This window comes from Biomphalaria glabrata, chromosome 3 (genome assembly GCF_947242115.1).
Source record: "Biomphalaria glabrata chromosome 3, xgBioGlab47.1, whole genome shotgun sequence".
NCBI lineage: Eukaryota > Metazoa > Mollusca > Gastropoda > Planorbidae > Biomphalaria > Biomphalaria glabrata.
The window spans coordinates 29,837,026-29,852,673 of NC_074713.1; the positions used below are offsets into that span (position 1 = coordinate 29,837,026).

Below are 15,648 nucleotides of genomic sequence, written 5' to 3' on the forward strand. Positions count from 1 at the left end.
TTCTATTGATGAGTTGTACTATCTTCTTCTTTGAATGGGCTGTTTCCATTTTCTCACATTTAACATATCTTATTGACTATATTGTTTACATATTTACTAAGCAGCTGTCAGTAGGTTTTGAATAAATTATCTTCTTGTTTATAGAATTTAGCTGGGTATTCAATAAGCATTTTATTAATTTTATTTTATTTTAAGATTGCTTTGTAGGCAATAAATTATCTAGAATGTTTTTAAGATGCGAATCCAGAAGCCATCAAGTTTGTGGTTTATGTAAATAAGTGTAAAAATTAATGTAACATGGTGTAAATTCAGTTAGACTGCATTGATTTTAAAATATTATAATTTTAAATAACCTTGTATTACTATATTATTAGAAATTAATCATTGTAAAAAGAAATTGGACTTTAAATGCAATGTTTCAAAACCTATTGTATGTTGAATTAAAGTTTGAGATGCACTGAGATGAATTCAAACTAACACCCAGAGGGAACCAGCTAACCTGTCTGAAGTGGTCTATAATTAGTGGAGGCCTAATAAGAGTGCTCAGCGAAGCATAGAAACATGTTTGTAAGCCAAAAATAAACATTAGAACCCAAGCACATCTGTATATTCTACTAGTCATCTGAGGGGACACTGCAATGTGTCTCACAATATTAAAAATCAATGCAAAGGAGTGGGTGCAAGGATACAGCAGAAGAGAATTGGCAAATATTGAAATGTTCTAAAAAAAAAAAAAAAAGTTTTATGTCCTACAATATGATAAGCATGCAAAGATATATCTCTGCAGTTTCTGTAACTAACACTAATCATTAGCTGTACTTAGATTAATTAATTAAGTCTTATAAAATTCTAAATGCTACTAGTTAGATCTTTGGTAGAAACAAATTGCATTTCGACAACATTCAAGAAAAACAATGTTAAGAAAGGTAAAAAGATTTGAAGCATAAAAAGCACCATCTACTTTGAAATGAAAAGGATTTAAATACAGATATTAACATTTTTTAACAAGAGCTCTCCTTCTGAAAAAATTTATGCAGCCTTTATAGACTGACAAAAATGAATCCATTTCCATAAACATTTATTGAATCTTAGTTTTAGTCCCAAAACATAATTAACATGGTTGTTATTTTTGTTTACTTACCCCATTAGTGGTACTCAAATCTTTCACCTTAAACTTGTTTAAATAAAGGTCAAAAGTCAGGACAGCATGTCTTTTGTCAACAGACTGTGACTGAAAAAAAAAGGCATCATTAATTAATTTACTACAAACTGGTAAAAAAAAATATATTATACAGTCTATACTATCAGTACTAGAAGATCATTCAATCTCAGGAAGCTCCTAAGGGTTGATTTCTCAATGTAAGCTACATTTATAAACCTGCAGAACAAAAATAACAGAGGGGCATGCCCAGAATCTCTCTATGAGTTATGAAGTGCTGTAGTTACTGAGTTTTGTTTAAATATAAAACAAAGGAAAAGCTCTTATGCTTTGACAAAAGTTCACTATTGTTTGAGTATCAGGCTCTTTTTGTACATGCACAATTTCAATAGGATTGGGATATTGGGGAAGAGGATATTGGGGGTCTAAGTGACTAGGAGATAGTGTTCCGAAGTGAGTTTCTAAATGGGCCTAGTATGATCTATTTGCTTATCTATAACAATATTATTAAGCAATCACAAATCCTAAACCAGCAATGTAAGGGCAATGTTAGTTGATACACCATTAACCAATACAGTCACACCTTCATTTTGTACTACCAGTTATTAAAGAGGGAGGCACAGTGACTGAGTGGTAAAGCGACGGCTAGTGAACCATACTGGTAAGAGATATTACTGAGACACTTCAACGCCAGAACCTCATAGGAAAGGTAGTAGATAAAAGTATATCATAACTATTTAGTTATATCTATGACTTGATAAGAGAGAGCTCCACTTTATACAGAGAGGAAAGCATATTGATGCCTTCACCAAATTACTACTAAACAAAATTTTAAGTTCTAGATACCACAATCCAGTAAGTTAGGCTCTGTTTATGAATGAAAACCATCGCTACAGTACTGCATTTTGGAACAATGCCAATGGCAAGAAAAAGCTGTTCTACTTAGGTTTCTAAATGTGCTTTCCAGAAAAACAATTGAAATAAATTGTAAATAATAATGTAGCAAAATAATCACAGGCTGAAGTACCACAAGTAACTAGCAAACTGTCTATGACTATAGATTCTAAAACTCTCAGGCCTCTAACAGCAATAACATTGTCCCAGACAAACCAATGAAATTCTCTAACACCCCAACTCTTCCCAATACAATCATCACAATACTTACTGAATCAAGAAAACAAAAGATGGGATAAATTTTAGAAGACTATTAGTGGAACACAATGAAATCAATGCCTTAGTGTTTTCACGAGTATAATTTGTGACAGACAAAATGCTTAAAAAGTTACTTTGACTGAGGGACCTCTAAAAAGGGAAGAGGTCTAAAAAAAGTTACAATAAAGTTAAAATGTACATTAATGAAATGTATTATTCAAAAAGAACAATCTGTATAATGAATTTGTATATATAAGATAAGATAGTGAACATGTTTTAACATAATGATGATGCCACTTGTATGTTGAGCTATGAATCTTTAATCTTCCAACCAATTTTTTAGTCCAAATGATCAGACTAATCAATCACAATATGATCCCATTACATCCTTATTCTCTAAGAATATACTTCATATAGAGTTAATGTTGTTCTCTAAGAATATACTTCGTATAGAGTTAATGTTTCACAATATTCAGAGAATGTAAATCTTCCATGAACTTTCAACTTACTGACTGTGATGAGCATCATACATAAACAAGTTTTGCCATTGAGTGGAGAAAAGGATTCAAGTCAAAGCTATCACTTGATTGAGTGGAGTTAACACACTATTTCATTGGTTTGGCCTGGCTGATTTTTTTTTTAAACAATTTATTACAATGGATCTTAAGTTATTGATGTTTTAAGACCTTCTGGTAAAGACAAAGAGATATTCTATGGCATCAGTTGGTAATAATGTTTCAATACATAACTACAGTAGCACTAATTACAAATACTAATTTCTATTAAAGAACATATCAGCGATAAATAACTAGTAAAAGTAGTTTTAAAAAAAAACAGACCATACAAATAAAAAAATTCCGCCACAAGTTTCAAAGGTAATACCAAGGTTCTTTCTTTAGGAAATAGAAGTGACTTAGACAATCAAGGATCTAATGTTCTCACTTTTAATGAGTGAATTTCAAATAACGTTTACAACAAGTACATTACTCTTAGTAGACAATCAAAGAATGCCATACGTTAGTTTAATCATCTCTTTAGAATAAGATAAACAAATATACTTCGGGAATCCCTGACCTGGAAACCCTTCTCTCCCCCCCCCCCTTTTCTGCTTTCAATCTTCCAGATCTACAAGTAGAAAGTCCTAGTTAACAGTGGAATGAATGACCTGGTTTCACAGTCGGTTGCCGTTCTATGAGGTAACCTTCATGGCTTACTTATCATCGTCCTCTGTTATACATACACTTTACACAGTGATCATCAAGACCCGCAACTTAACACTGTGTCATCAAGGGGCAATAATCTTACACAAATCTACAAAACATCAATTTTGAAAGAGGAAAACAAACGCGTATACTTCGTAATTGCGCACACGAATGAAACTCTAGCCAGTGAAGTCCAATCTATCAAGTGGCTTACGAAACAATAAACAGTGTAAGAACATTGTTAAGTTCTAATGGGAATGACTGTCATATTTTTACAGTCGATCTACTAAGCAAATTCACAGCTTTATGGTTTTACATTACATACTTCAAATATAAACTACAAAGCTGATAGACACAAACTGTAATCTGTAAAATATAAGAATGCAAAATACTATTTGAAGTATGATTTTTTTGAAGCAGTAATCAAAAAAATCATCAATGGATGTCTAAATGTGAACATATCGGAAGATAATTGAATTAAGACAAACTTCAAATACCTAAGTCGATATATATTTTTGAATTGAAACGTTTGGAAAGAAATGACTCCATATAGCCTGAGACGGGTCAATATTTCCCTTTCTGTTGGTATGTTTCTAAATTGTATACAGTGTATAATAATGAAAGGAGTCAAGATTGCATTTGAGTGTCTGCTCCGCTAGTTGTTGGAATTGTATCTGATGTGCACTGAATGACCCTACCTGTTGAGTGATGGAGCAGTCAGGTATACATTGTTGCTATGAAATCAATCAGGAACTGGAGTAGTCTACTCTACGAGGAGGAAGTTTTAAGCAATCTAGAAAACAGGAAGCCAGAACTATAGTAGACAAGAACAGGAGAGGGGGGGGTGCGCGAGAATGAAAGACAAGGCTTTCTTTTTGCCCGGTAAAGCTTTTCATTATTAGAACAACTCTTAGGGTCAAGTTATCTTTTTTTCTATTCCTAAATTCAGCTTGCTAATTCATAGGAGCTAGGAAAAACCTGGGCAAGGATCTCGAAAACGGCTCTAACGATTTTCCTACAAATGTGAAAGTTGATGTATTGATATATGGGAAAAGAATTACTAATTGGCCACACTGGGAAAATTCAGTGTTTGAAAGTTTTTGAAATATTGTCTTCTAAAATTAAATTTGGTCTGGACAATCTTTATTTTGAACACGCCTGTAGGTTTTATTCGTTACAGAGTTAAACAACTAAATAGAAGTTTAGGAACATTTTGTTCACTGTTATCTAAGTCTGGATCTATTGGCCAAGCAGTCAAGTTACATATCCTCTGAGTGGAGTTATGCATTCGCTTAATCAGGATTTTTTTTCGTAGTAAAGTAATGGCTCTTACAAAAAGTCTTCAGATTCTTAAAGGAGGAATTGCCTTTTTTGTTGATGTAACTTGTTCAAGGAAGGACATCAAAAGGTGCACATATATCGAGAGAATGTATCATGCATGTTTTCCGTCTAGCCAAGTTCAAAAGAATGAAACAGAACCAACAGTTTTAGATTGACATAAAATACGTTGTTGTTAACGAACTAGATGACGAGAGAAACACACAAGAAATGCTTTCCTATTTATTGAGTCAGAAGTGAATCCAATGAAATGACAAATGGGGACGAAACGAAAGTATCAAACCCGAATTTTTGACAATCCATCAGACGACAATGTAATTACACTCATTGAATTGCTTTAATTTTATAATGAATAATAATATATAATGTAAAAATTAATTTCTTATGGCATTAACAAGACTTTTTCTTCTTCGATCTCATTTCTATGTTGGAAGGTAATCCTTTATCTGCCATGAACTGCGCAGTGGTTTCAAAATCAGGCAGCTCTTCAAATAGTTCTATAAGCGGGGGGCCAGCGTCTGAATTGCGCCTCTCGATAGAGCTTTGAAGGACATGCTCGGCATTCTCTAGTGATGCTCCACAAGGGCAAATCTCAATTGTCTTTATTTTTACAAAACTTATCAACTTACTCTGTCTGTCTTCTGGTAAAAAGTTTGAACACGTTATTTCTCCCACACCAATTATCGGTTGAAACTTTGCACAATTATTCGTTGGCATAGATAAGACAATCAATTTTAAAAAAATTAACCAATTAGTAAATGAATGAGTGGTAATTAATTACTTTGTTTGATACCAACAAGGGAAATTAATCCTTCATTATTGACAGATACGGTTAAATATGTATGGGTTTAAACTAGGGGTGCACCGGATAGTCGCTCCGGCTTCTGCCGAATATTCGGCATTTTTTCACTATTCGGCAATATTCGGCTCCGATCGAATATCACTACCGGATAGTAAACCGGATAGTAAAAAATACACCTATTTAATATGCATAAAGTGGACCTCGTTCCATTAATGTCTGTTGTAGAATGTATTAATGTTTATATTAAAACAAAATAATGTGCTTAAAATAAAGCCACTATGAATATGCACCAAACATAGTTTATTATAAAGACAAGGCGTGTTAATACAAATAGAAATAAAAATTTACATCATAAATGCGCTTTACATACAGAGCAGCAATGGATGGCACATTTTTTTCAATTTGTCTTGACCTAAGAGTAGGTTAGTAAAAAAAATTCCTTGACTACGTCATGCTGACCAGACGTCTGTCTAGCTGTGCGCGTATACCTCCAGAGGTAGAGATAAGCAACTCCCACCCCCTTTTATTAGACAGGTGACCAAAAGTTCAATATGATGGACGTAGGTTTAATGTCAGGGTATTGACACTCTCTAGAGGTTACACCTTTCGAGGGTACTGAGTTTGTTTACTTGGTAGTAAATCTTTATTAGGGTGCTGGACTACAAGAGCCACACCTCTACTAGGGTAACCAGGTATATTTCCAGAGGTATAGATGAACAACTCCCACCCCTTTTATTTGTTTAGTCCATCACATTGAGTTCATTGATTGACAGATGACCACAAGTCAGATACGATGGACCTAAGCACTCTCTAGAGGTCACACGAGGGAACTAGGTTTGTTTACTTAGTAGTAAATCTTAATTAGGGGGGGTGGACTTCAAGCCACCATCTACACGGGTAACCGGACAAAGAGTTTGCTTATTTAGAGAAAAATATGAAACACGTGGCTGGACTAGAGGCCACACCTTTTCAAGTGTGCCGAGTTATTTGAATACAAATCTCAATTAGTAAGCTGGACTAAAGATCACACGCACCTAAACGAGTGACCTTTAGCTACACGGAACACAAACCGCGAGAAATTTATAGCCCAGTAACTAATTATTTGTAGCAAAAAAAAACAACTATATAAGCGTAAAAGACACGCCCAGGGCTATCTTTAACTGGAGAGCTAAACACTCCCCTACTCGTTATTTTATTTCTTTGGTCCTTGACACCCCATTTATTGATAGACAGGATGAAAAAACACAACGTGCTAACAAAGGATATTACACTTTAAATACATATTACGGTGAAATACTTTTTCTAACGTGTTAACTTAAATATTACTCCTGCAGTTAAGTGTCTTGATCTGATAACAATATTCTTAATAATTTGTGATAGTCAATTAACTCCTTGTTAATATTACTTACTATTTTTTACTTAAGATGCGATTTAGCCACTGTGTATCAGGCCAGGACGACTTTTACACACCTGACATCCATAGGCTTACTATCATTCCCTTTTGTAACAGTTACTAAAACCACGAATACAATCAGTAAAAATTAAGTAAGATGTTTCTAGCATACGTTCTTTGCATTGCATGTTTCTTAGATACGTTCAAAGATGTGCAGGTTGGCGTGTGTGTATTTTTGCCTTGTATTAAAACCTTTAGAAAGAAGGCTAATTTCATTGTTTAATTTTTTTTGACTTAATAAATAACGGAAAACCTTACAGTAAAATTTAAAATCGCATAAAAAAATTGAACAATAGTACCGCAGTTAGATCTAGCAAACAAAGAAACAATATGCTGGAGTGTAAAAAAAACAACAACTTTTGACCTCTGTAACTAGTGGACGGTTATAATTTATCTATATGCTTGACTGACCATGCCAATGTGTTATCTTTTTTGACTTAACACCCTACACTATTGTGTGCGTATGCCCAAGGAAAAAACAATGCGTGATGGTTAACACAAACAACTAAGACTACATGTGTAGGCTCACTACGTATATCTGACCAGATTGTTGGTCTGAAATTCATGAGCACATACATCCAACCACTATACAAGGCAGATTGCACTTTACTTATGAGAGATTTACATTAGTAACTAGTTAAATATATACTAACATATTTTACATTGACCCTCCCACACACATCCTTTACAGTTGGTCGCATCGTACATACACACAGACAAACTCATGCTATATAGATTAATTTGTGATAGGCCTATCTGTTTATAAATAGGCCTACTGTTAAGCTTGAATAAATCAATCAGTAACGAGTTTAAAACAATAAGGTATATAAAAGGAAAAAAATTAATACCAACCAATATAGGTATGTTATTTAACAGTTTCGTAAAATGTTCAGCAACACAAGCTATTTACAAGACACTTAGGTATCCGGCTCCGGCCGAATATCCAATTTTACTTTCCGGTCATATCCGGCTCCGGTCGAATATCAAAAAGTACTATCCGGTGCACCCCTAGTTTAAACAACTCTTTATTGTACCTAACAAAAAATGAATCAATAAAAAAAAACTAATGGGTCAATTAATTATGGGTAAAAATTATTTTGTTTGATATCAAATAAGGGAAATAAGTATTACATTACTGAAAGTGCGGATTTCTTTCCCTTAGATAAGCTTTTGTTTTTGTAAAGGTTTTTTTTTTTCAGCTTCCGGAATGTGTTATCTCATTCTGCTGTGTACGGTTCTGAGATCTTATAAGTTAATCCATGTCAAGATAGCTTCTAATAGGTATTTGTTTTTCTTGAGTATTGTGTGAAAGCTAGTCCATTTCTCATTTATTTATTTTTTTCTGGTAGAGCGGGATTTCGGATGGTTTAGTCATTCTCCCATCTTTGGTTTATTGCATTATATTTCAATATGGTCTGGGATCCATTGAAAGACTGTTACCTTGCCGTTGTTGTTGAGGCTTACAAGAGAGTGCTGAGTTGTGCTATGGACATTTGAGTAGTTTGTTATCGATATTATTGAAATTAGCTATTTTCAAAACGGAAGTCATTTCTTCCTAGCGTCTCCGCCAACACGATTCTACAAGTCTTACTCAAGTAAGAACGGATTAAATTTTCACGGAAATGCGTTTACCTAGAATTGACGTCATTTGTAGACAAACCAGCGACCTACAAGACGTCTTGCTGAACAGGATGACGATCTTACGATATTCATGCCTGACCTGCACTATATTCTTATGACAGTGTGCGCTGATGACGACATGAGAATGTATTTCTGCAGTTCAGAATGTGCGGGCAACAACATTGGATGACGATCTTACGATATTCATGCCTGACCTGCACTATATTCTTATGACAGTGTGCGCTGATGACGACATGAGAATGTATTTCTGCAGTTCAGAATGTGCGGGCAACAACATTGGATAGACCTTCACCTTAACACCTATCACTGCTCCACCAGACCCACTTACAACATTGGATAGACCTTCACCTTAACACCTATCACTGCTCCACCAGACCCACTTACAACATTGGATAGAGCTTCACCCTAACACCTATCACTGCTCCACCAGACCCACTTACAACATTGGATAGAGCTTCACCTTCACACCTATCACTGCTCCACCAGACCCACTTACAACATTGGATAGACCTTCACCTTCACACCTATCACTGCTCCACCAGACCCACTTACAACATTGGATAGAGCTTCACCTTCACACCTATCACTGCTCCACCAGACCCACTTACAACATTGGATAGACCTTCACCTTCACACCTATCACTGCTCCACCAGACCCACTTACAACATTGGATAGACCTTCACCTTCACACCTATCACTGCTCCACCAGACCCACTTACAACATTGGATAGAGCTTCACCTTCACACCTATCACTGCTCCACCAGACCAACTTACAACATTGGATAGACCTTCACCTTCACACCTATCACTGCTCCACCAGACCCACTTACAACATTGGATAGACCTTCACCTTCACACCTATCACTGCTCCACCAGACCCACTTACAACATTGGATAGACCTTCACCTTCACACCTATCACTGCTCCACCAGACCCACTTACAACATTGGATAGACCTTCACCTTCACACCTATCACTGCTCCACCAGACCCACTTACAACATTGGATAGAGCTTCACCTTCACACCTATCACTGCTCCACCAGACCCACTTACAAGATTGGTAAGAGCTTCACCTTCACACCTATCACTGCTCCACCAGACCCACTTACAACATTGGATAGAGCTTCACCTTCACACCTATCACTGCTCCACCAGACCCACTTACAACATTGGATAGAGCTTCACCTTCACACCTATCACTGCTCCACCAGACCCACTTACAACATTGGATAGAGCTTCACCCTAACACCTATCACTGCTCCACCAGACCCACTTACAACATTGGATAGAGCTTCACCTTCACACCTATCACTGCTCCACCAGACCCACTTACAAGATTGGTAAGAGCTTCACCTTCACACCTATCACTGCTCCACCAGACCCACTTACAACATTGGATAGAGCTTCACCTTCACACCTATCACTGCTCCACCAGACCCACTTACAACATTGGATAGACCTTCACCTTCACACCTATCACTGCTCCACCAGACCCACTTACAACATTGGATAGACCTTCACCTTCACACCTATCACTGCTCCACCAGACCCACTTACAACATTGGATAGAGCTTCACCTTCACACCTATCACTGCTTCACCAGACCCACTTACAACATTGGATAGACCTTCACCTTCACACCTATCACTGCTCCACCAGACCCACTTACAAGATTGGTAAGAGCTTCACCTTCACACCTATCACTGCTCCACCAGACCCACTTACAACATTGGATAGAGCTTCACCTTCACACCTATCACTGCTCCACCAGACCCACTTACAACATTGGATAGAGCTTCACCTTCACACCTATCACTGCTCCACCAGACCCACTTACAACATTGGATAGAGCTTCACCCTAACACCTATCACTGCTCCACCAGACCCACTTACAAAGGCGGGAGGGAGAGATAGGTAGTTTAATAATTAATAGCTGGATCTAGTTTGATAAAACCCATTGATCTTATTGTTTTCATTATTAAAAGCAATAGCAAACTGTTAACACTATTTCCTTCTCCGAGATGTACACTCAAATATAAGCAAATATTGCTATCAAAAAGATTGTAAGACAGATCTACAACACCAAAAAAAAAACCGCTTTAAATGTGTGTGTGTCTCAAGACCAAAATGCTGGGTCTTGCTAAAGCCCTGATAGAACTGGCAATCCTCAGGTTTAGCAACTTAACAACAGTAGGACTGCTATAAGTGAACTGACATAAAGAGTATAAATCTAATGTAAATAAATCCTTTATTCTGTTTTGTGTTTGTGCGAGTGTGTAGTTTCATTTTAAATAGCACACTACATAAGATCAATGAATAGTTCTTATCGACATTACTTAAAAGGCTTTTAGCGAGTGTCACTATTGAAGAGTCATGACATTGGCAAGTTTCATCATTTGGGTGTATGTGAACGCGAGCGCTTAGTTGTGTTGTCTCTCTAAAACTATTGCCATGTTTTTTTCTTCTTTGGATTTTCTTCTTATCAGTAGTGATCGGATGGCAGAACAATAGTAGCTGATACTGACAAGTATACCATTCAATTACACACACTGACACATTCATAGTATCATACACACTAAATACCCATTGACAAATATATCCCTACTATACGTTACCCAGATGTGTACAAAAGTATTGATCTACCACCGCCTCAGCCTCCGGTACAGAGCAACGACCTGTTGACATTGCCATTAGGTTTATTAGATCAGACCTGTTGACATTGCCATTAGGTTTATTAGATCAGACCTGTTGACATTGCCATTAGGTTTATTAGATCAGACCTGTTGACATTGCCATTAGGTTTATTAGATCAGACCTGTTGACATTGCCATTAGGTTTATTAGATCAGACCTGTTGACATTGCCATTAGGTTTATTAGATCAGACCTGGCGACATTGCCATTAGGTTTATTAGATCAGACCTGGCGACATTGCCATTAGGTTTATTAGATCAGACCTGTTGACATTGCCATTAGGTTTATTAGATCAGACCTGGCGACATTGCCATTAAGTTTATTAGATCAGACCTGTTGACATTGCCATTAGGTTTATTAGATCAGACCTGGCGACATTGCCATTAGGTTTATTAGATCAGACCTGTTGACATTGCCATTAGGTTTATTAGATCAGACCTGTTGACATTGCCATTAGGTTTATTAGATCAGACCTGTTGACATTGCCATTAGGTTTATTAGATCAGACCTGTTGACATTGCCATTAGGTTTATTAGATCAGACCTGGCGACATTGCCATTAGGTTTATTAGATCAGACCTGGCGACATTGCCATTAGGTTTATTAGATCAGACCTGGCGACATTGCCATTAGGTTTATTAGATCAGACCTGGCGACATTGCCATTAGGTTTATTAGATCAGACCTGGCGACATTGCCATTAGGTTTATTAGATCAGACCTGTTGACATTGCCATTAGGTTTATTAGATCAGACCTGTTGACATTGCCATTAGGTTTATTAGATCAGACCTGTTGACATTGCCATTAGGTTTATTAGATCAGACCTGGCGACATTGCCATTAGGTTTATTAGATCAGACCTGGCGACATTGCCATTAGGTTTATTAGATCAGACCTGGCGACATTGCCATTAGGTTTATTAGATCAGACCTGTTGACATTGCCATTAGGTTTATTAGATCAGACCTGTTGACATTGCCATTAGGTTTATTAGATCAGACCTGTTGACATTGCCATTAGGTTTATTAGATCAGACCTGTTGACATTGCCATTAGGTTTATTAGATCAGACCTGTTGACATTGCCATTAGGTTTATTAGATCAGACCTGTTGACATTGCCATTAGGTTTATTAGATCAGACCTGGCGACATTGCCATTAGGTTTATTAGATCAGACCTGGCGACATTGCCATTAGGTTTATTAGATCAGACCTGGCGACATTGCCATTAGGTTTATTAGATCAGACCTGTTGACATTGCCATTAGGTTTATTAGATCAGACCTGTTGACATTGCCATTAGGTTTATTAGATCAGACCTGTTGACATTGCCATTAGGTTTATTAGATCAGACCTGTTGACATTGCCATTAGGTTTATTAGATCAGACCTGTTGACATTGCCATTAGGTTTATTAGATCAGACCTGTTGACATTGCCATTAGGTTTATTAGATCAGACCTGTTGACATTGCCATTAGGTTTATTAGATCAGACCTGGCGACATTGCCATTAGGTTTATTAGATCAGACCTGGCGACATTGCCATTAGGTTTATTAGATCAGACCTGGCGACATTGCCATTAGGTTTATTAGATCAGACCTGTTGACATTGCCATTAGGTTTATTAGATCAGACCTGTTGACATTGCCATTAGGTTTATTAGATCAGACCTGTTGACATTGCCATTAGGTTTATTAGATCAGACCTGTTGACATTGCCATTAGGTTTATTAGATCAGACCTGTTGACATTGCCATTAGGTTTATTAGATCAGACCTGTTGACATTGCCATTAGGTTTATTAGATCAGACCTGTTGACATTGCCATTAGGTTTATTAGATCAGACCTGGCGACATTGCCATTAGGTTTATTAGATCAGACCTGTTGACATTGCCATTAGGTTTATTAGATCAGACCTGTTGACATTGCCATTAGGTTTATTAGATCAGACCTGTTGACATTGCCATTAGGTTTATTAGATCAGACCTGTTGACATTGCCATTAGGTTTATTAGATCAGACCTGTTGACATTGCCATTAGGTTTATTAGATCAGACCTGTTGACATTGCCATTAGGTTTATTAGATCAGACCTGTTGACATTGCCATTAGGTTTATTAGATCAGACCTGTTGACATTGCCATTAGGTTTATTAGATCAGACCTGTTGACATTGCCATTAGGTTTATTAGATCAGACCTGTTGACATTGCCATTAGGTTTATTAGATCAGACCTGTTGACATTGCCATTAGGTTTATTAGATCAGACCTGGCGACATTGCCATTAGGTTTATTAGATCAGACCTGTTGACATTGCCATTAGGTTTATTAGATCAGACCTGTTGACATTGCCATTAGGTTTATTAGATCAGACCTGTTGACATTGCCATTAGGTTTATTAGATCAGACCTGTTGACATTGCCATTAGGTTTATTAGATCAGACCTGTTGACATTGCCATTAGGTTTATTAGATCAGACCTGGCGACATTGCCATTAGGTTTATTAGATCAGACCTGGCGACATTGCCATTAGGTTTATTAGATCAGACCTGGCGACATTGCCATTAGGTTTATTAGATCAGACCTGTTGACATTGCCATTAGGTTTATTAGATCAGACCTGTTGACATTGCCATTAGGTTTATTAGATCAGACCTGTTGACATTGCCATTAGGTTTATTAGATCAGACCTGTTGACATTGCCATTAGGTTTATTAGATCAGACCTGTTGACATTGCCATTAGGTTTATTAGATCAGACCTGTTGACATTGCCATTAGGTTTATTAGATCAGACCTGTTGACATTGCCATTAGGTTTATTAGATCAGACCTGTTGACATTGCCATTAGGTTTATTAGATCAGACCTGTTGACATTGCCATTAGGTTTATTAGATCAGACCTGTTGACATTGCCATTAGGTTTATTAGATCAGACCTGGAGACATTGCCATTAGGTTTATTAGATCAGACCTGGAGACATTGCCATTAGGTTTATTAGATCAGACCTGTTGACATTGCCATTAGGTTTATTAGATCAGACCTGTTGACATTGCCATTAGGTTTATTAGATCAGACCTGTTGACATTGCCATTAGGTTTATTAGATCAGACCTGTTGACATTGCCATTAGGTTTATTAGATCAGACCTGTTGACATTGCCATTAGGTTTATTAGATCAGACCTGTTGACATTGCCATTAGGTTTATTAGATCAGACCTGTTGACATTGCCATTAGGTTTATTAGATCAGACCTGTTGACATTGCCATTAGGTTTATTAGATCAGACCTGTTGACATTGCCATTAGGTTTATTAGATCAGACCTGTTGACATTGCCATTAGGTTTATTAGATCAGACCTGTTGACATTGCCATTAGGTTTATTAGATCAGACCTGTTGACATTGCCATTAGGTTTATTAGATCAGACCTGTTGACATTGCCATTAGGTTTATTAGATCAGACCTGGCGACTTGACAAAGCTGTTGTTCAATTCTTAGTGTACTAGACACAGAGACAGTAAACAAGCTTGTGCACGTGACCCATTCAAAACTGTCTCAATGGAAATGAAGTTTTAATAAGACAAAAGCAATGACATCATTCACTTAGCATTATGGATCTATTAGAAGCTGAATGTTTATGGCCGCCCCTTCAATTCGTGAACACAAAGTAGAGATCAAGGAGTAGCAGTAAACAACATTGGAGGGGGAACAATCTTAAAATGAGTTAAACGTTGTTTGATTTTGGATGGTCAGTTAATGACTAAACGTTATCAACTGGCTGTACGTAAAACATTCCTAAACATATTTTAAAAAAAACAAACAAGGTTACAAAGACAGTTTGTGTGGAAACACAAACTCAAAATCGGCCCATAAAGTGGTCCACCCAGGCATGTAAAAAGGCAGGTTTCAATATTTTCAGAAGAGACATCAGAATGAAATTCTATCAAAGACAAATGACAGAGAAAAATGGAGAAAAAGGGTTGACAGATATTGTGTGGTGCCAAAGCGGTCCAGTAGATCAAAGGATAGGTGAAAGTGAATGTGAAGTTAGATGTAAAACTGGCCTAACTAATGTCTTATAATGAATATCTAATTGAATACCTAATTGATCTAATTGTTTTGTAAAGGTCACTCTCTTATTGAAATCCGTAAGAAAAAAAAAACATTTCCGTTAAAAAAAAAAATCCCATTAGGTTACTTACTTTATGGGGTTATAATGAA

At 36.7% G+C, this 15,648-nt stretch overlaps 1 protein-coding gene across 8 annotated transcripts in view; it reads right to left on the minus strand.

Annotated features, from left to right (window-relative positions):
- Positions 1-15,648, minus strand: part of LOC106065192 (centrosomal protein of 170 kDa-like) — a 142,131-nt gene that overhangs the window by 64,892 nt on the left and 61,591 nt on the right. For 7 of the 8 annotated variants that reach the window (XM_056024423.1, XM_056024424.1, XM_056024419.1 and 4 more), the window contains one exon: positions 1,142-1,231. In XM_056024423.1, coding sequence (XP_055880398.1) covers positions 1,142-1,231 — 90 coding nt within the window. Of the gene's footprint in view, positions 1-1,141; positions 1,232-2,820; positions 2,897-15,648 lie in introns of those variants that run through there. The other variant, XM_056024426.1, reaches the window with a different exon arrangement.